This window comes from Moschus berezovskii, chromosome 25, assembly GCF_049115385.1.
Source record: "Moschus berezovskii isolate FMDL1 chromosome 25, NW_MosBer_1.0, whole genome shotgun sequence".
Classification (NCBI taxonomy): Eukaryota; Metazoa; Chordata; class Mammalia; order Artiodactyla; family Moschidae; genus Moschus; species Moschus berezovskii.
In genome coordinates this window covers 9,939,019-9,961,276 of record NC_142484.1, presented here as the reverse complement: position 1 = coordinate 9,961,276, position 22,258 = coordinate 9,939,019, and the positions used below count along the sequence as shown (strand labels likewise).

The window sequence follows — 22,258 nt, the reverse complement described above, 5'->3', positions numbered from 1 at the left end:
GGCCACATATCTCAGGTAGCATGCATACTCTGTCCCACCCCCACACCAGTGTCAGCTTGAGAATGAAGGAAGAATTGAGCACTGGTTTTTGAGCTGTGATTGTAAGAAGCACACTTGTGTGATGCCCAGACCCAGTTAGGATAGAAGACAAGTACGTATAGGTGGGTGTGCCAGTGGGCATGTGTACACTCTAGCTTTTCAGTGTCTGCGAAGACTCACGCCTGCCTCTCTAGGGCTCCATGCCCACCCTCATGCTCCCAATAAACAAACACAGCTGTGACACGAATGCTACATGCTTAAATGTGGTGTCCCTGCACAGCTGCTGCTGCTAAGTCGCTTCAGTCGTGTCCGACTCTGTGCGACCCCATAGACGGCAGCCCACCAGGCTCCCCCATCCCTGGGATTCTCCAGGCAAGAACACTGGAGTGGGTTGACAACTCAAATACCCGAACAGACTCTGGTCCTGTGGATGCTATCCCTGTTTTAACAGGTGAAGAAACTCTTGCCCAGTTCACAAAAGCAGCTTTAAAAAAGCCACGGAGGGGAGGGAGAAATTAGGAGTTTGAGATGGACAGATGTACACTATTACATATAAAATAGATAACCAGTAAGAACCTAATGTATAGCACAGGGAACTATATAGGGGAAACGAATCTGAAGAAGAATATATGTGTATAACCGATTCACTTTGCTGTACACTTGACAGTAACACGACATTGTTAATCAGCAATACTTAAAAAAATAAAAAATTTAAAAACCACAGGCAATCAAGTGCCTCCCTTATTACCTATCCTTCCCAAAACCTAGACTCACCCTTGAGCTCCGAAAACCACCCCCAAGGACACAGACTCTGCTGGCTGAGGTGTCAATGGGTGAAGCTGGCCGAGGCCCACTTGCAATCCAAGTAAGGGCAGGTGGAGTTCACTCTGGGCAGGAGACCCCACTGCTCTGCACAGAGACCCACAGACAAACTGGCTCTGGAGAGGGTGGGAGGGGTGGGAGCCGGCATCTCCACTCCGGGGGTGGCCAGAGAGGAACAGAGCTGCCTCCGCTGGCAGAAAGATGGCAACTCTGAGACATGGCCAGGGGGCTGAGCTTGGTTCAATCATTTCGATCTAAGAAGGCACTGCCCTCTGCCCAGCAATGACAGATGTCAGAAACCAGTTTCTAGGAGGCTCCTCCACCATGTATTGTCCACAGAACTAGAAATCAAAAGGGGCCTTTTGGACTTCCCTGGTGGTCCAGTGGTTAAGACTCTGTGCTCCCAATGTAAGGGGCACGGATCTGATCCCTGGTCAGGGGACTAAGATCCCACAGTGCTGCATGGGGTAACCAAAAAGAAAAGGAGCGGGGGGACTTTTGTCAGAATATATTTTTCATAAAGTTTAGCCCTCACGTGGCCTAGAAGGAATCATGAAGATATGTGACATGAGATCAGCACCCTTATTTCAAATGAGAGGACACCGAGGCCCAGGATGGCAGGTAATGAGGCCAGTCAGCAAACCTGCAGCCAGGTCAAGAATAGCGGGCAGGCCTGTGACCCATGGCCAGATCCTTTTCTGTCACTCTAACAGGCCTTTTTATCCATTCATGTCTGAATCATTTCTGTATGGTATATTCCTATCTGAGGATGCCAAATTGGCGGGCAGGTCCTGAGGTTTGGGCTGCCAACATGCCCAGCCTCTCTCGATTTCTCAGCGGTGGTGCAACCAGCCTCATTGTGAGACTCGAGAAGCAAAGAATCCCTCCCACTACCCACTAATGCAACCAGCAACGCCACTCAGTGGCCAGTCTGACCTGTCAGGACCGGGCCTGCAGCCTCCCCAGGCCTCATCCTCCCAACACAGAATGCAAAGGCACAGGATATCCGGGTTAATAAACAGCTTTATTTGCCCTTGACAGCATCAATTTTCTTACATTCTCAATTAATTTGCCATTAAAGTGCTGGAAATTTTCTTAATCACAATAACATTTGTTAAAGGAAATCAGAACTAGTATCAGGAACGTGGCGATCACGAAGAAAACATTTCTCTTACAACACACAGAATGGAAGGCCCTCGTGTGGAGTGAGTGGGTGGCCCAATTTACCAAGAGATTCTAATTCCCTCTCCCCCGTGAGCACCGAACAGGCTGGGACCGGCCGCCACCCCTGGGGAAACAAAAAGCAATGATACACAGTTCTAGAAACACCCACACACCCCGCCGGCCGGCTCCTCTCAGCCATTTTTGGGTGTTTGCTGTTTGAGTAGATCCAACTGTAGGAGAAATAAAGGTCTGGCCCCCCTCTACTGCCTTCTACCCCACCCCACCCTTACTAACAAAAGCCCCCAAAAGTCATGACAGTGAAAAAAGTGGGTTTCCATGACTCCAACACTAACAACGTTCAGTAAAAATGAAGATAATAAACACAAAAGCTGGCTTAGTAAACAGGAGCTCTCAGCATTCAATGCAAAAAAAGAAAACAAAAAAAACCTGAAATCTGAAGGCAAATACTGCTGATTTTGCACGTGGGCTGGACGAAGAACTTGGAACCTATCTGCAAAGCTCGAGGAGGAGCCTAAAGGCAGCTGGCTTTTCAGCACTTGCCCCTGGCAGAGGCCAGATCTTTGCACTGTTGCTGAGGCTGTTGGCGTGTTTCTCTTTGGAGTTTATATACAAACACACCCAAGGCTGATGGAGTTCTATACAGATATATACACACACAGAGGCCGGCTACTCTTTCTTTGTGGAAACTGTCAGCTCCACCTCGGGAAGCTGGATGCCAACCTTAGTCCCACTGTCGTTGCTAGAAGAAGATGACAGTCGGGACTTCTTAGAGGACGAGGACACTCCACTCCCCTGTAACTTGCCTGCCTCATCATCGCTCCCGGTCACCTCATAATGACCTTTGCTCTTTGACCCCAATCCACCAAAGGTACCAAATTTCAGCTTGCCGTGTTTCCCTTTGACTTTCCCGCCTTCCAGCGCCACCTCCCCACCCTCGAACTCCAAAGTCCCCGTGGGGGTGGTAGGGGCAGAGTGCTCCCTTTCGTCACTGAAGGAATTTGAGCGGTGGCTTGGCTTCTTGCTTTTGAATAAGGAGAATTTGCCTTTGGGTGAAGACGTGTCAACCTCGGCCTCGCCTTCCAGGGAACCCAGGCTGGCCTTGGAGCTCTTCAGGTCCCCTTTGGACCCCGAAACGGATGCTTCTGGTGAGCCGGCGACGCCAGCTTTCCCTTTAGGTTTGGAGAAGGTGAACTTGGGCATCTTGATTTTGGACTTTTTAAGTTTTACATCGGATTCTTCCCACTCGCCCTCTCCAGCGCCAGACTGGACACTGGCCTCCGCTTTAGGGAAGTTAATATCCACTCCCACTTCTCTGCCCACCAGCTCCCGGCCAGAGAATGTGAACTTGGGGATCTTCATCTTGGGGAATGTTACTTTTCCAGATCCACTTTCCAAGTGACCTTGAGGCCCAGACACGCTCAGTCCAGGACCCTGAAGTCCAACCTGGCCTCCTTTGACACCTCCTTCTACCTTTGGTCCTGAGAAATGAAGTCCTCCAGCAAACGTAGGTGCATCCAGGTTGAGAGCAGAGGGTCCTTTCCACTCCCCGCCGGAACCTTTGACACTCACGTGCCCTTCGCCCAGGCTGATATCTGGGGCACTGACACCTCCTGAAACATCCACGCCTCCTTTGATTTTCGGGCCCTTCAAGCTGACACCGAAATCTGACACAGGAGATGCCACGTTCAATGAAGGCCCTTTCACGCCAATGTCGGGAGCAGTTCCACGGAAACCTATCCCTGAACCTTTCAGGTCCCCTTTGATTTCAGGACCAGAAATCTGCCCAGTTGGGAGTTTCACATTCACACCTGGCAGCGCCACATCACATCCAGATGACCTCATTCCAGGCATCTGGAGGTTTCCTTCCAGGCCTTGAACACTAATGCCCGGAAGACCAACCGTGGGGCCTTTCATCTCACCACTGGCCCCGAGGCTGCCTTTCACTTTTGGTCCTTCCAAGTTCAAGTCCACATCTGGCATTGAGATTTGAGGGCCAGAGATCTGAGGCCCTTTCAGGTTCAGGTTTCCGAGGTTCATGTCCATACCAGGCCCCTTGAGTTCTCCAGTCATCTGTGGCCCCTTGACATTGATGTCCACGTCAGACCCTGGAGCGGAGATGCCAAACTGGGGCAGCTTCATCTTGGGAAGTTTAATACCACCCTCGGGTGCTTCCAAGCTTAGATTAGGAGCACCTACTGATACCGAGGGACACTTGATGTCACCAGAGATGGCCAGGTCGCCCTGCAGGCTTGGTCCTTTCAGGGTCACATCCGGCACACCAATGTCAAGCGCTGCTGTGGCATCGATTCCAGGCACCTTCACACCATCACCTTCCACCTTCACCTTTCCACCAGCACCTCTGAGGTCAAGCCCGGGGGCATGCACCTTCATGCTGGGAACAGATACATCCAGATCTCCCTTCAAACTTGGTCCTTTCAAGTTCAGGTCAAGGTCAGGTCCAGAGATTTTTGGCGTAGAGAGATTCACTGATGGCAAGTCTACTTTTGGCCCCTTGAGAGACACATCAGGCCCTTCAAGCTTGACATCTGGTGCGCTCAAGCCTCCTTCAAGAGAGGGTAGCTGGACCTCAGCTCCCCCACCGTCCACTTTCACACCAGGGATGCCGATCTTGGGCATTGAAAACTTAGGGAACTTAATTTTCGATTCCGGACCTTGCAGATCTACATCTGGTCCTTCCAGTTCCACACTGGGGACATCACCCTTTATCTTTGGTCCTTTCAAGCTAACATTCACATCAGGGATGGATACTTGAGGGGCAGAAATGCTGAATGATGGTGCTTTGACTTTAGCATCTGGGCCTTCAATGTTGATGTCAGGTGCCTCCAGATTTGCCTGCACCCTGGGGCCTTTCAAGTCACCCTCTATCTTTGGCCCTGAGACATCGACACCTGGCGCCTTGATCTTAGGACCCTTCAGCTTGATGTCAGGACCTTCCACATTAATCCCTGGTGAAGAAATATCCAGATCAGGCGCCTGGATTTCACCCCCCATTTTGGGGCTAGGGAGAGATGCCTCAGCTTTAAATTTAGAAGATTTAATGTCAAATTCTACATCTGGGAAGTACATTTTCCCAAACATAGGTTTCTTGGTCTTGGGAGATTTCATATCAACTTTAAGTGAAGCGTCTGGCCCTGCAACATTGACATCTATGTCAGGAGACTTGAGACTGGCATCAATTTCACCCCCAGGAGCATTCAAATCAAATCCTTGCTTCTTGGCCTTCATTTTAGGCCCACTCATGTGAATTTTCGGCATTTTAAACTTACTTTTCTTGCCCTTGCCACCAACACTAATTTCAGGAGCCTCAACGTTCAGCTCTGCCTCAGGAACTGTCACATCAAGTGTAGGTGCCTTGAAGTCAGCTTTGGGGCTTTTTGCCCCAAACCCGAACTTGGGTTTCTTAAATTTGGGAATTTTTACATCTGGCCCTTCAATGTTAACATCTGGGCTCTCCACATGTACATCTAAACTTGGAGCTTCTAAGTCAACTTTGGGTCCCTTGAGGTCCAGTTCACCACCTTCTAATTTGGGACCAGAAATTCCAATTTTGGGTGTCTTCAGATGCAAATCAATGTCAGGAGCAGTTACTTTAGGAGCAGAAATATCCAGTGATGGCATCTTCAAACGTGGGCCACTGAGTTTGGCATCAGGGCCTTCAACATCCAGACCTGGACCTTTAAGGTCTACTTCTGGGCCTTTGAAAGTCCCTTCAATCTTAGGAACAGATACATCAAAATCACCCTTGCCTAAGGATCCTTTCAAATCCAGGTCAACATCAGGCATGGAGATCTTGGGAGCTTTGATATTTATCTCTGGCATCTTGAACTTGGGACCCTTCAGTTTTGCATCTGGACCTTCAATGTTCACATCTGGAACATCAATGTCCACCTTGGGTCCTGAGACGTCTATGTCAGCCTTGGGCAGGTTCACATCCACTTCTGGGCCCTCTCCTTTGAAGCCAGGCATGCTGAACTTGGGCATTTTCACCTTGGGCATCTTCAGGTGCCAGTCTGGGCCGTGAACATCCACATCTGGGACATCAATGTCCACTTTGGGGCCCTTGATGTCAACTTCAGGGCCCTTGAGGTCACCTTCCACCTTAGGCAGAGAAATGTCCACATCCCCCTTTACTTTGGGTCCTTTCAGATTTAAGTCAAGGTCAGGCATGGAGATCTTGGGAGCTTTGATGTTCATCTCTGGCATCTTGAACTTGGGACCCTTCAGTTTTGCATCTGGACCTTCAATGTTCACATCTGGAACATCAACGTCCACCTTGGGTCCGGAGACGTCTATGTCGGCCTTGGGCAGGTTCACATCCACTTCTGGGCCCTCTCCTTTGAAGCCAGGCATGCTGAACTTGGGCATTTTCACCTTGGGCATCTTCAGGTGCCAGTCTGGGCCATGAACGTCCACATCTGGGACATCAATGTCCACTTTCGGGCCTTTGATATCAACTTCACGGCCCTTGAGGTCACCTTCAACTTTGGGCAGAGAAATGTCCACATCACCCTTTACCTTGGGGCCCTTCAGATTCAGGTCAACTTCAGGCATGGAGATCTTGGGTGCCTTGAGGTGCAAGTCAGGCATTTTAAACTTGGGACCCTTCAGTTTCCCTTCTGGACCATGAATGTCAATGTCGGGAGTGTCTATGTCTAGTGTAGGGCCTTTAACATCTACTGTTGGGCCTTTCAGATCTCCTTCCAATTTAGGGATGGAAGTATCCAAATCTCCTTTCATCTTAGGTCCTTTCAAGTTCAAATCAATGTCACTCATGGAGATTTGTGGGGTTTTGAAGTGGACATCAGGCATCTTAAATTTGGGTCCTTTGAGCTTCCCTTCAGGACCTTCAATGTCCACCTCTGGCCCTTTCAGATCACCTTCTACTTTAGGCAGTGAAAGGTCCACATCACCCTTTACCTTTGGCCCTTTCAGATTTAAGTCAAAGTCAGGCATGGAGATCTTCGGGGCTTTAATGTTCATCTCTGGCATCTTAAATTTAGGCCCCTTCAGTTGTCCTTCTGGGCCTTCAATACTAATATCAGGAGCATCAATATCCAGTTTGGGGCCCTTGATGTCCACCTCAGGGGCCTTGAGATCACCCTCAACTTTGGGTAGAGAGATATCAACATCACCCTTCATTTTGGGGCCCTTCAGGTTGAAATCAAGGTCAGGCATGGAGATCTTGGGAGCTTTGATGTTCATCTCTGGCATCTTGAACTTGGGACCCTTCAGTTTTGCATCTGGACCTTCAATGTTCACATCTGGAACATCAACGTCCACCTTGGGTCCGGAGACGTCTATGTCAGCCTTGGGCAGGTTCACATCCACTTCTGGGCCCTCTCCTTTGAAGCCAGGCATGCTGAACTTGGGCATTTTCACCTTGGGCATCTTCAGGTGCCAGTCTGGGCCATGAACATCCACATCTGGGACATCAATGTCCACTTTGGGGCCCTTGATGTCAACTTCAGGGCCCTTGAGGTCACCTTCCACCTTAGGCAGAGAAATGTCCACATCCCCCTTTACTTTGGGTCCTTTCAGATTTAAGTCAAGGTCAGGCATGGAGATCTTGGGAGCTTTGATGTTCATCTCTGGCATCTTGAACTTGGGACCCTTCAGTTTTGCATCTGGACCTTCAATGTTCACATCTGGAACATCAACATCCACCTTGGGTCCGGAGACATCTATGTCGGCCTTGGACAGGTTCACATCCACTTCTGGGCCCTCTCCTTTGAAGCCAGGCATGCTGAACTTGGGCATTTTCACCTTGGGCATCTTCAGGTGCCAGTCTGGGCCATGAACGTCCACATCTGGGACATCAATGTCCACTTTCGGGCCTTTGATATCAACTTCAGGGCCCTTGAGGTCACCTTCAACTTTGGGCAGAGAAATGTCCACATCACCCTTTACCTTGGGGCCCTTCAGATTCAGGTCAACTTCAGGCATGGAGATCTTGGGTGCCTTGAGGTGCAAGTCAGGCATTTTAAACTTGGGACCCTTCAGTTTTCCTTCTGGACCATGAATGTCAATGTCGGGAGTGTCTATGTCCACCTTGGGACCTGAGATGTCAATGTCAGCTTTAGGCAGGTTCACATCCACTTCTGGGCCCTCTCCTTTGAAGCCAGGCATGCTGAACTTGGGCATTTTCATCTTGGGCATCTTCAGGTGCCAGTCTGGGCCGTGAACATCCACATCTGGAGCATCAATGTCTACTTTGGGGCCTTTGATGTCAACTTCAGGGGCCTTTAGGTCACCTTCCACCTTAGGCAGAGAAATGTCCACATCTCCTTTCACCTTGGGACCTTTCAGGTGTAAATCAATGTCAGGCATGGAGATCTTGGGGGCTTTGATGTTCATCTCTGGCATTTTGAACTTAGGACCTTTCAACTTTCCTTCTGGTCCTTCAAGGTTAACATCAGGGCCTTCAATGTCCACCTTGGGTGCTGACACATCAATGTCAGCCTTGGGCAGGTTCACATCCACTTCCGGGCCCTCTCCTTTGAAGCCAGGCATGCTGATCTTGGGCATTTTTATCTTAGGCATCTTCAGGTGCCAGTCTGGGCCTTGAACATCCACATCAGGAACATCAATGTCCACTTTGGGGCCTTTGATGTCAACTTCAGGGCCCTTGAGGTCACCTTCCACCTTCGGCAGAGAAATATCCACATCCCCCTTTACTTTGGGTCCTTTCAGGTTTAAGTCAATATCAGGCATGGAGATCTTGGGAGCCTTTAGGTGCATCTCTGGCATCTTGAATTTGGGCCCCTTCAATTTCCCCTCTGAACCTTCAATGTTAATATCAGGAGTTTCAATATCTACTTTTGGGCCCTTGATGTCCACCTCAGGACCCTTGAGGTCACCTTCTACTTTTGGCAAAGATACATCCACATCACCCTTCAGTTTGGGGCCCTTCATATTAAAGTCAAGGTCAGGCATGGAGATCTTGGGAGCTTTGATGTTCATCTCTGGCATCTTGAACTTAGGACCCTTGAGCTTCCCTTCAGGACCTTCAAGGCTCACATCAGGGCCTTCAATATCCACCTTGGGTCCTGAGATGTCAATGTCAGCTTTAGGCAGGTTCACATCCACTTCTGGGCCCTCTCCTTTGAAGCCAGGCATGCTGAATTTGGGCATTTTCACCTTGGGCATCTTCAGGTGCCAGTCTGGGCCGTGAACGTCCACATCTGGGACATCAATGTCCACTTTCGGGCCTTTGATGTCAAATTCAGGGCCCTTGAGGTCACCTTCAACTTTGGGCAGAGAAACATCCACATCACCTTTCACCGTGGGGCCCTTCAAGTTTAAATCAACATCAGGCATGGAGATCTTGGGAGCTTTGATATTTATGTCAGGCATCTTGAATTTGGGGCCTTTTAAGCCTCCGTCTAGACCTTCCACATTGACGTCTGGGCCCTCAATGTCCATTCTGGGACCCTCTATGTTGATATCTCCTTTCGGCAGATCCACAGCCATATCTGGTCCTTCTGCTTTTAACCCAGGCACACTGAACTTGGGCATTTTCATCTTGGGCATTTTCAAATTCCAGTCTGGACCATGAACATCCACATCAGGTGCATCCAGATGAATTTCTGGTGCCTTAATATCCACTTTGGGTCCTTTAAGTTCACCTTCTAAATTAGGACCTGCAACATCTAAGTCTCCTTTGACTTTAGGACCTTTCAGATTTAACTCCACATCAGGCATTGACACTTTAGGAGATGAAATACTTAGGAAAGGCATTTTGAACTTGGGTCCTTTCACTTTTCCTTGGACCTCAATATCAGAAGCATTAATGTCAACTTTTGGACCTGTTACATCAAGATCTGGCTTTTTGACCTTGACATCTACCTCAGGTGTCTGAACTTTGGAGCCTGAAAAATTAAATTTGGGAAGCTTAAAACGTGATTTCTTTGACTTGCCTTCAATATTCAGCTTAGGACCAGAAATGTCCACTTCTGGGCCCTTTACCTCCAACTTGGGAGCTTTAATGTCACCTTCCAATTTGGGCCCAGAAATATCAACATCTCCCTTAAGTTTTGAGCCCTTCAAATTCAAGTCAATTTCTGGCATGGAGATCTTGGGCATGTTTACATGCATGTCAGGCATCTTCAGCTTTGGACCTTTTAATTTGCCTTCTGGGCCATGAATGTCAATATCAGGTGCATCTACATCTATCTTCGGCCCTTTGATGTCAAGAGAAGGCCCTTTCAAATCACCTTCTACATTTGGAAGTGAAACATCCACCTCTCCTTTCACTTTAGGGCCTTTAAGATTAAGGTCCAGATCTGGCATGGAGATCTTAGGAGCTTTGATATTCATTTCTGGCATCTTGAACTTGGGACCCTTCAGTTTTGCATCTGGACCTTCAATGTTCACATCTGGAACATCAATGTCCACCTTGGGCCCAGAGACGTCTATGTCAGCCTTGGGCAGGTTCACATCCACTTCTGGGCCCTCTCCTTTAAAGCCAGGCATGCTTATCTTGGGCATTTTTATCTTGGGCATCTTCAGGTGCCAGTCGGGGCCATGAACATCCACATCTGGGACATCAATGTCCACCTTGGGGCCTTTAATATCCACTTCAGGAACTTTCATCTCACCTTCCACCTTTGGTAAAGACACATCCACATCTCCCTTCACTTTGGGGCCCTTCAGGTTAAGATCAATGTCAGGCATGGAGATCTTGGGGGCTTTGATGTTCATCTCTGGCATCTTGAACTTAGGACCCTTGAGCTTCCCTTCAGGACCTTCAAGGCTCACATCAGGGCCTTCAATATCCACCTTGGGTCCTGAGATGTCAATGTCAGCTTTAGGCAGGTTCACATCCACTTCTGGGCCCTCTCCTTTGAAGCCAGGCATGCTGAACTTGGGCATTTTCATCTTGGGCATCTTCAGGTGCCAGTCTGGGCCGTGAACGTCCACATCTGGAGCATCAATGTCCACTTTGGGGCCTTTGATGTCAACTTCAGGGGCCTTTAGGTCACCTTCCACCTTAGGCAGAGAAATATCCACATCTCCTTTCACCTTGGGACCTTTCAGGTGTAAATCAAAGTCAGGCATGGAGATCTTGGGGGCTTTGATGTTCATCTCTGGCATTTTGAACTTAGGACCTTTCAACTTTCCTTCTGGTCCTTCAAGGTTAACATCAGGGCCTTCAATGTCCACCTTGGGTGCTGACACATCAATGTCAGCCTTGGGCAGGTTCACATCCACTTCCGGGCCCTCTCCTTTGAAGCCAGGCATGCTGATCTTGGGCATTTTTATCTTGGGCATCTTCAGGTGCCAGTCTGGGCCTTGAACATCCACATCAGGAACATCAATGTCCACTTTGGGGCCTTTGAGGTCAATTTCAGGTCCTTTAAAATCTCCCTCTACCTTGGGGCACGTGACATCCATATCACCTTTTATCTTTGGACCTGTCAGATTAAGATCAATATCTGGCATGGATATCTTTGGAGTTTTAAAATGCATTTCAGGCATTTTAAACTTTGGGCTTTTCCACTTTCCTTCTGGTCCTTCAAGATGAACATCAGGGCCTTCAATGTCCACTTTGGGTCCTGAGACATCAATGTCGGCCTTGGGCAAGTTCACATCCACATCTGGGCCCTCTCCTTTGAAGCCAGGCATGCTGAACTTGGGCATTTTCATCTCGGGCATCTTCAGGTGCCAGTCTGGGCCGTGAACGTCCACATCTGGGACATCAATGTCCACTTTGGGGCCTTTGATGTCAACATCAGGAGCCTTTAGGTCACCTTCTACCTTAGGCAGAGAAACATCCACATCTCCTTTCACCTTGGGACCTTTCAGGTGTAAATCAAAGTCAGGCATGGAGATCTTGGGGGCTTTGATGTTCATCTCTGGCATTTTGAACTTAGGACCTTTGAGCTTCCCTTCAGGACCTTCAAGGCTCACATCAGGGCCTTCAATATCCACCTTGGGTCCCGAGATATCAATGTCAGCTTTAGGCAGGTTCACATCCACTTCTGGGCCCTCTCCTTTGAAGCCAGGCATGCTGAACTTGGGCATTTTCATCTTGGGCATCTTCAGGTGCCAGTCTGGGCCACGAACGTCCACATCTGGGACAGCAACGTCCACTTTGGGGCCTTTGATGTCAACTTCAGGGGCCTTTAGGTCACCTTCCACCTTAGGCAGAGAAACATCCACATCTCCTTTCACCTTAGGACCTTTCAGGTGTAAATCAAAGTCAGGCATGGAGATCTTGGGGGCTTTGATGTTCATCTCTGGCATTTTGAACTTAGGACCTTTCAACTTTCCTTCTGGTCCTTCAAGGTTAACATCTGGGCATTCAATGTCCACCTTGGGTCCAGAGATGTCAATGTCAGCCTTAGGCAAGTTCACATCCACCTCAGGGCCCTCTCCTTTGAAGCCAGGCATGCTGAACTTGGGCATTTTCATCTTGGGCATTTTCAGGTGCCAGTCAGGGCCTTGAACGTCCACATCAGGGACATCAACGTCCACTTTGGGGCCTTTGATGTCCACATCTGGCACTTTTATTTCACCTTCTATCTTGGGCACAGACACATCCACATCCCCTTTGACTTTAGGGCCTTTCAAATTTAAGTCCACATCAGGCATGGAGATCTTGGGGGCCTTGAAGTGCATCTCGGGCATCTTGAACTTAGGACCCTTGAGCTTTCCTTCAGGTCCCTCAAGGCTCACATCTGGGGCTTCAATGTCCACCTTTGGCCCAGAGATATCAATGTCAGCTTTGGGCAGGTTCACATCCACATCTGGACCCTGACCTTTGAAGCCTGGCATATTGAATTTAGGCATTTTCATCTTGGGCATCTTCAGGTGCCAGTCTGGGCCCTGGACATCCACATCTGGAACATCAACGTCCACTTTGGGGCCTTTGATGTCCATATCTGGCACTTTCATTTCACCTTCTATCTTGGGCACAGACACATCCACATCCCCTTTGACTTTGGGGCCTTTCAAGTTTAAGTCCACATCAGGCATGGAGATCTTGGGAGCTTTGAAATGCATCTCAGGCATCTTAAACTTAGGGCCTTTCAACTTTGCATCGGGACACTCCAGATCAACATCAGGCACCTCCACATCCACACTGGGGCCTTTCAAATCTCCCTCCAATTTTGGCACAGACACATCCACCTCCCCTTTGACTTTGGGGGCTTTCAAGTGTAAGTCCACATCAGGCATGGAGATCTTGGGGGCCTTGAAGTGCATCTCAGGCATCTTAAACTTAGGGCCTTTCAACTTTGCATCAGGACACTCCAGATCAACATCAGGCACCTCCACATCCACACTGGGGCCTTTGATGTCAACTTGCGGACCTTTGAGATCACCTTCTAGTTCTGGCACAGAAACATCCATCTCTCCTTTCAGTTTCGGTCCCTTCAAATTCAAGTCCACATCTGGCATGGAGATCTTGGGAGCTCTGATATTCAACTTAGGCATCTTAAATTTAGAGCCTTTCAATTTTCCTTCTGGCCCCTCAAGACTCACATCTGGGGCTTCAATGTCCACCTTGGGTCCAGAGATGTCAATATCAGCTTTAGGCAGATTCACATCCACCTCAGGGCCCTCTCCCTTGAAGCCAGGCATGCTGAACTTGGGCATTTTCACCTTGGGCATCTTCAGGTGCCAGTCAGGGCCTTGGACATCCACATCTGGGACATCAACATCCACTTTGGGGCCTTTGATGTCCACATCTGGCACTTTCATTTCACCTTCTATCTTGGGCACAGACACATCCACATCCCCTTTGACTTTGGGGCCTTTCAAGTTTAAGTCCACATCGGGCATGGAGATCTTGGGAGCCTTGAAGTGCATCTCGGGCATCTTAAACTTGGGCCCCTTAAGTTTTCCTTCTGGACATTCAATATCTATATCACCAACATCCACATCTATTTTTGGGGCTTTCACATCAATTCCAGGACCTTTCAAGTCTCCTTCCACTTTAGGAAGAGAAACATCTACATCAGTTTTAAGTTTAGGGGATTTCAGATTAAGTCCAACATCAGGCATGGAGATTTTCTGCGTCTGTATATGCATGCTTGGCATCTTGAATTTGGGACCCTTTAGTTTCCCCTCTGGACCTTCAATATTTACATCTGGGGCATCAATGTCCACCTTGGGTCCTGAGATGTCAATGTCAGCCTTGGGCAAGTTCACATCCACTTCTGGGCCCTCTCCTTTGAAGCCAGGCATGCTGAACTTGGGCATTTTCACCTTGGGCATCTTCAGGTGCCAGTCTGGACCATGAACTCCTGCATCTGGTGCATTAATGTCCACTTTTGGACCTTTGATGTCAACATCAGGGGCTTTAATCTCTCCTTCTACTTTTGGAACTGTAATATCATAATCTCCTTTCATTTTAGGGCCTTTCAAATGCAAACTAACATCTGGCATGGATATCTTCTGAGGCTTTATATTCATTTCTGGCAATTTAAATTTAGGACCTTTTACTTTTGCATCAGGACCTTCAAAGTTCACATCTGGAACTTCAATATCCACCTTCGGTCCTGAGACGTCTATGTCACCCTTGGGCAGATTCACATCCACTTCTGGGCCCTCTCCTTTGAAGCCAGGCATGCTGAACTTGGGCATTTTTATCTTGGGCATCTTCAGGTGCCAGTCTGGGCCTTGAACATCTACATCTGGGATATCAACATCCACTTTGGGGCCTTTGATGTCCACATCTGGCCCTTTCAGATCCCCTTCGACTTTGGGAAGAGAAACATCCACATCCCCTTTCACCTTGGGGCCCTTGAGGTTTAAATCAATGTCAGGCATGGAGATCTTTGGAGTTTTGAAGTGCATCTCAGGCATCTTAAACTTAGGACCCTTGAGCTTTCCTTCTGGCCCCTCAAGGCTCACATCTGGGGCTTCAATGTCCACCTTGGGTCCAGAAATGTCAATGTCAGCCTTGGGCAAGTTCACATCCACCTCAGGGCCCTCTCCTTTGAAGCCAGGCATGCTAAATTTAGGCATTTTCATCTTGGGCATCTTCAGATGCCAGTCAGGGCCTTGAACGTCCACATCAGGGACATCAACGTCCACTTTGGGGCCTTTGATGTCCACATCTGGCACTTTCATTTCACCTTCTATCTTGGGCACAGACACATCCACATCCCCTTTGACTTTAGGGCCTTTCAAGTTTAAGTCCACATCAGGCATGGAGATCTTGGGGCCCTTGAAGTGCATCTCAGGCATCTTGAACTTAGGACCCTTGAGCTTTCCTTCTGGCCCCTCAAGACTCACATCTGGGGCTTCAATGTCCACCTTGGGTCCAGAGATGTCAATGTCAGCCTTAGGCAAGTTCACATCCACCTCAGGGCCCTCTCCTTTGAAGCCAGGCATGCTGAACTTGGGCATTTTCATCTTGGGCATCTTCAGGTGCCAGTCAGGGCTTTGGATATCCACATCTGGGACTTCAACATCCACTTTGGGGCCTTTGATGTCCACATCTGGCACTTTCATTTCACCTTCTATCTTGGGCACAGACACATCCACATCCCCTTTAACTTTGGGGCCTTTCAAGTTTAAGTCCACATCAGGCATGGAGATCTTGGGGCCCTTGAAGTGCATCTCAGGCATCTTGAACTTAGGACCCTTGAGCTTACCTTCTGGCCCCTCAAGGCTCACATCTGGGGCTTCAATGTCCACCTTGGGTCCAGAGATGTCAATGTCAGCCTTAGGCAAGTTCACATCCACCTCAGGGCCCTCTCCTTTGAAGCCAGGCATGCTGAACTTGGGCATTTTCATCTTGGGCATTTTCAGGTGCCAGTCAGGGCCTTGAACGTCCACATCAGGGACATCAACGTCCACTTTGGGGCCTTTGATGTCCACATCTGGCACTTTTATTTCACCTTCTATCTTGGGCACAGACACATCCACATCCCCTTTGACTTTAGGGCCTTTCAAATTTAAGTCCACATCAGGCATGGAGATCTTGGGGGCCTTGAAGTGCATCTCAGGCATCTTGAACTTAGGACCCTTGAGCTTTCCTTCAGGTCCCTCAAGGCTCACATCTGGGGCTTCAATGTCCACCTTTGGCCCAGAGATATCAATGTCAGCTTTGGGCAGGTTCACATCCACATCTGGACCCTGACCTTTGAAGCCTGGCATACTGAATTTAGGCATTTTCATCTTGGGCATCTTCAGGTGCCAGTCTGGGCCCTGGACATCCACATCTGGAACATCAACGTCCACTTTGGGGCCTTTGATGTCCATATCTGGCACTTTCATTTCACCTTCTATCTTGGGCACAGACACATCCACATCCCCTTTGACTTTGGGGCCTTTCAAGTTTAAGTCCACATCAGGCATGGAGATCTTGGGAGTCTTGATGTGCATCTCAGGCATCTTAAACTTAGGGCCCTTGAGTTTTCCTTCAGGCCCCTCCAGGCTCACATCTGGGGCTTCAATATCCACCTTTGGCCCAGAGACATCAATGTCAGCCTTAGGCAGGTTCACGTCCACATCTGGGCCCTGGCCTTTGAAGCTGGGCATGCTGAATTTAGGCATTTTCATCTTGGGCATCTTCAGACTCCAGTCTGCACCCTGAACTTCCACATCTGGTGCTTTAACATCTAATTTGGGGCCTTTGATGTCCACCTCTGGAGCTTTCATCTCACCTTCTATTTTTGGTGCAGACACATCGAGACTGCCTTTCATTTTGGGTCCTTTGAGATCCATGTCAACATCTGGCAGGGTCATCTTAGGAGCTCTGAAGTGCATCTCAGGCATCTTAAACTTGGGGCCTTTCAGCTTTCCTTCTGGCCCTTCAAGGCTCAGATCTGGAGCACTAATATCTACCTTTGGTGCAGAAATGTCGAGATCCGCCTTGGGCAGATTCACATCCAATTCTGGGCCCTCTCCTTTAAGGCTGGGCATGGTAAATTTGGGCATCTTCATCTTTGGCATCTTCAGGTTCCAGTCAGGACCGTGAGCTTCAACATCTGGTGCACTGAGGTCTACTTTGGGCCCCTTCAGGTCCCCTTCCAGCTTTGGCACTGTAACATCATATTCTCCCTTTACCTTGGGACCTTTCATATGCAAATCTACATCAGGCATGGAGATCTTGGGGGCCTTGATATTCATCTCTGGCATCTTAAACTTGGTACCCTTTAGCTTTGCTTCAGGTCCTTCAATATTCACATCTGGACCTTCAACATCCACCTTGGGTCCAGCAATGTCAATGTCAGTCTTGGGCAGGTTCACACCCACTTCCGGGCCCTCTCCTTTGAAGCCAGGCATGCTGAACTTGGGCATTTTCATCTTGGGCATCTTCAGGTGCCCATCTGGGCCATGAACATCCATATCTGGAGCATCAATGTCCACTTTGGCACTTTTAAGTTCAACATCAGGAACTTTCATCTCACCTTCAACCTTTGGCACTGTGACATCGTATTCTCCTTTTACACTAGGGCCTTTCAAGTGTAAGTCCACATCTGGTATGGAAATCTTTGGTGCTTTGATATTCATCTCAGGCATCTTAAACTTGGGTCCTTTCAGTTTCCCCTCTGGTCCCTCAATACTCACATCTGGAGCACTGACATCCACCTTGGGCCCAGAAATGTCCACATCAGGCTTAGGCAGGTTTACATTGACTTCAGGGCCCTCTGCTTTGAACCCTGGAACAGTGAACTTGGGCATTTTCATCTTGGGCATCTTCAGGTGCCAGTCTGGGCCCTGGACATCCACATCTGGGACACTGACGTCCACTTTGGGGCCTTTCAGCTCTCCTTCAAGTTTTGGTGCTGTCACATCATACTCTCCTTTTACTTTGGGGCCTTTCACATGCAAATCCACATCTGGCACGGAGAGCTTTGGTGTCTTGACACTCACTTCAGGCAGCTGAACATCAGGGCCTTTAAGGTTGCCTGCCAGGCCCCCGATATTGACATCTGGGGCACCTACATTGACCTTGGGCCCTGAAATACTGACATCACCTTTGGGGAGACTCACATCTACATTTGGCCCTTCCCCTTTGATTCCTGGAGTGCTAAACTTGGGCATTTTCAGATTCCAGTCCGGACCATGAACTTCCACATCTGGGGCACTCACATCCACTTTGGGGCCTTTGACATCAACTTCAGGGACACCGACTTTCCCCTCTGCTGTTGGAAGCATAACATCAACACCCCCTTTCGCTTTTGGTGCAGCCACATTCAAGTCTACGTCTGCCATAGAGATCCTGCAGGTTCCTGCTTTCCCAGAAAGACCACTAAGTTTGGGGCCAGTCACGGTTCCCTCCAGGCTGGGTGACTCTATGTCCACTTTGGCACCTTTAACTGCCACTTGAGGGCCTTTAACATCACCTTGCACCCTAGGAGCAGAAACCTTAATGTCTCCTTTGAGTTTAGAGGACCCAAGGCTCAGATCCACATCCTGCATGGAGATTTTAGGTTTCTGAATAGTCATTTCAGGAGCCTTGATTTTAGGACCCTTCAACTTCCCTTCCAGACTCCCAGAAGCAACCTCAGGCAGGTCGACATTCCCAGAGACCCCAGGAAGCATCACTTCCCCTGTGGGCAGTGTCACATCAATGCCAGGCCTGTCTCCCTTAGAACCTGATACAGAGAACTGGGGGGCCTTCACCTTGGGCACATTCACTTTGCCCCCAGGCCCATGAATGTCAATGTCAGGAGCTTGAACTTCCACCCTGGAGCCAGAGATGCTGCCCTCAATTTGGGGCACAGAGATGTCCACCCCTAAACTCCCCTGTGGCTTGGCACCTTTCAGGCCTAGGCCACCCTCAAGGGATGGCCCAGTGATCTGGGGGCCCTTCAACTTCCCCTCAAGCCCCTCAATATTGGCAGAGGGAGCACTGACTTCGAGCTGAGGGGTCTGGATGCTTCCACCAATGGTCAAGCCTGGTTTGCCACCTTTGTGCCCCACAGAGAGTTCAGGGGGGGAAACGCTCAACCCTGCCTCGGGGGCCTGGCCCTCAGGCCCTATTGAGACCCCAAATTTTGGCACCTTCATAGTGGGAAATTTAATTTTCCCATCAAGAGATGGGCCCTGTCCCTCTTCTGCCCCGCCCCCAAGAGAGGACGAAACGTCCACCCCTGGGACTTGGATCCCTCCTTTGCTACCCAAGTCCAAGCCCTTGGCATTGACACTGACACCCGGGCTTCCCACCTTTACCCCAGGCACGGTGACCTGGACCTTCGAGTGGCCAGCCCCTGGCAACTCTGGGCCCGCAGCGGAAATGGACCCTGCTCGGATGTCCACGGTGGAGCCTGTGGTGGGAGACCTAGCCCCTGAGCCCGAGGGCAGTCTGATCACTGTCTTCCCAGGCTGGGTCTCCACATCCACAGTGGAGATTTCGGTCAATTCGTGCCGTGGGATCTTGATCTTGAACTCTGGGCTGCTGATGTCAATGTCCTTGGCACCTTCACGGCTTGTCACATCCACAGTGTAGGCCGTGACCCTCCTGGTCACCGTGATGGTGCGGCTCTGGGTCTCCCCAGCGTCCCCTTCCACTCCATCCTCTGACCTCAGCCGAGGCTTGATCTTCGTGGTGTAGATGCGCTGGTACTCCTCGTCATCCCCGCTCTGCAGAAACACACGCCCCGTACAGGTTGCAGCAGAGTCTGCGTGAGTGACAGACGCCCGGCCACAGCCCAGCTGACAACATGGTCGCCTGCTCCCCAAAGAAGCCGGGACCATTAGGGAGGGCCACGGAGCCTTCTGAGACCCAGCATGAGGAGCTAAAGAGAGGGTCTGACAGCCACATCACAGGAAGAAAACAAATTATTTGGGGAAACTCTGGCAAGCAAAAGCCATGAGAAAGACTGAGGACAGTAGACTCCTGGACACTGGGGCCTGGGAGAAGGATTCACAACCAATTCTAGATTCGAGTCAGCCCACCAGGTTTCTCAGACGCCCCCCGGCGACCAGCTCTGTGCTGACTTAGTTCAGTTCTCAGCTCTCAACTGCCTGGCCTTGTTCGTTTAATCCGGAGGGCAGTCCTTTCAGGGACCCTTCGGACAGCATCCGTGGAGCCCGGTTGTGCTGGGCTTAACACTTCCACTTTGAGGGACTCATTATTTGTTAAATAAACAAGCCATCAGAAGGAGCAAAGAAACGTCCCTCAGGCACTTCGCTGCCCAGCCTCTGACTCACAGATGAGTCCAGGCCTCTGGAAGCAGAAAAATGATGTCTGAGAGGCATAGCTGGGCACCGAGAAAATAATTTTCAAAGATCTTCACAAAGTAGCCGACCTGCCTCCCAGCACCTCGGACCACACTGATCAGTGAGTCCCCACACACAGGGGCCTCTGAGGAGACCAACGAAGACTTTTTAGCAGCAGGAGCGGCCACACGTGAAAAGGAGAAACAGGCTGGCTCGACAGAGAGCAGAGGCTAAGAGTGGGAGAGAAAAGCAAGGAAGGACAAGCGAGGCCCAGGAAAGGGAGCCGAGTGGCCAGAGGAGCTCAGGGAGTAGCCGGCCAGCCAGGAACTCACCAGAACCACTTCGGAGCTGTGGGAACTGAAGACCTCGTGGGTCCAGGTCTGGCCAGGCTCAGGGGACCGGTCCCCCTTGCGATGCAGCTTCAGGCCCACGGTGTGGTGGCCCATGGTGTTCAGCAGTTGGGTCACCTCACCCGACTGCAAGTTGTCAAAGTAGATGGTGGCACCCACAATCTGGTCCCCTGAGCAGGAAGGAGCAAGACGTGGGTAAGGCCACCCAGAGTCTCGGGGAAACAACCCACAACCCAACACTCTGTGCTGGGCCCTTGGACTGACTCACAGGTTACCACACCCATGGTAGAGATAAGGAAACTGAGGCAGGGAGGAAAACTAATTGGCCCAAAGTGGCCAAGCTCCTGGGTGGTGGAGTCGGAACAGAGGACACACAACATCTCCAACCCACGGGACCACCTCCCACGAGGACTGTGAATGAACCAGCAACAAGGAGCGGGCAGGGGAGGGCAGGGCTCGGGTACCAACCATCCTGATGCCACTGAGACCGGGGACTCCACAGCCACCCACCCGCCTGTGCTGCCCCCCGCCCTCCCCGCCACCAGCCTGCCCGCTAACCCCAGCACCGGCCCACACCCCGAGAAGACTCACCCTCCTTGACCACCCCAGTGCGGGCCGCAGGGGAGTTCTGCATCACCTCCTGCACAAAGACGCCATCATCCCTCTGAGCAATGGTCAGCCCGTGGGAGCCGCTGCCCTGCCAGTTGGGCAGCAGCAGCTCCCGGGTCGTCTCCTCCTCCTTCTCCATCTGGATGGGGTAACGAAACAGAGCTCAGGGCACTGGGGGCACGAGGCCACGGGGGGCATGAGGAAGCCAGGGATCACCCCCAGGAGTGGGGCACTGTCTCCAAGGTGCCGGCTTCTGCTGTGGGCGAGCTCCCAAGGGAGAAATCGGAAATGGGTTAATGGATGCAAGCACACCGGAGGTAACCAGCCCCTCACCCCGTTCCACGCCCCTCCCTGCCCCAGGCTCCCTGCTACAGTCCACATCCAGGTCTTTACCCTCCCCACTCCCCACCCGGTCACCTCCTCCTCCCTCCTCCTGACCTTCACAGGACTTGGGTCAGGAGCCGACGCCTTGCCAGGAGCCCGCCCCTCCTTCCACTTCTCTCCTCAGGATATCTCTCTCTTGGGAATCTCGGTCACACCGTCTAGGGGAAAGGTCACCATTAGGTTCTCACTCAACAGCTGGCTCGCTCGCAGCCCCGCCCTGACTGCTATGCAAGAGAGATGGCTGGATGTCCTGTCCGCTGGGGCCAAACCAAAACCCCAACCCCGCTACTGTCATCAACTCCGCTCACACGTGACGCTCCAAGGCTGGGATCACGGGAAGGGGCTTTGGAAGAGGCCAGACTCAGATTCCAGTCCTGGCTCGGCGTCTCACCAGTTGTGTGACCCAGGCCAAGTCACTTAACTTCTCTGAACCTCCATTTCCTGATCTGTGCAAATGGAGACGATAAGGGATCCCCATGAGGACCGAAGGAAGGAGAAAGAGCATGAGTGGACAGCTCTGGCCCATGGGAGCCTCCCAACATCCACGTCCTCACTGGGTCCCTCCGAACAGCTTCAGGAGGGAGATGTTGCTGCCCTACGAAGCAGATGGAGAAACTGAGATTCAGAGAGGCCAGCCGACCGGGGTCCACCATAGGAGAGCAACACGCTTGGGCTCTGAGCCTAACTCTTCCCTCGACACACCACATCAGGCGTGCAGCTCTAAC

General features: G+C 50.6%; 1 protein-coding gene across 2 annotated transcripts in view; it reads right to left on the bottom strand.

Moving 5' to 3' along the window:
- Positions 1-1,866: 1,866 nt before the first annotated feature.
- The window catches only part of AHNAK (AHNAK nucleoprotein), a 29,702-nt gene continuing 9,310 nt past the window's right edge, over positions 1,867-22,258 (bottom strand). The window contains exons 2-5 of one of the 2 annotated variants that reach the window (XM_055415747.2): positions 21,588-21,691; positions 21,132-21,288; positions 20,523-20,710; positions 1,867-19,611 (exon numbers count right to left, since the gene is read on the bottom strand). In XM_055415747.2, the coding sequence (XP_055271722.2) occupies positions 2,713-19,611; positions 20,523-20,710; positions 21,132-21,288 (17,244 nt within the window). In that variant the 5' untranslated portion in view covers positions 21,588-21,691 and the 3' untranslated portion in view covers positions 1,867-2,712. The remainder of the gene's footprint in view (positions 19,612-20,522; positions 20,711-21,131; positions 21,289-21,587; positions 21,692-22,258) is intronic. The other variant, XM_055415748.2, reaches the window with a different exon arrangement.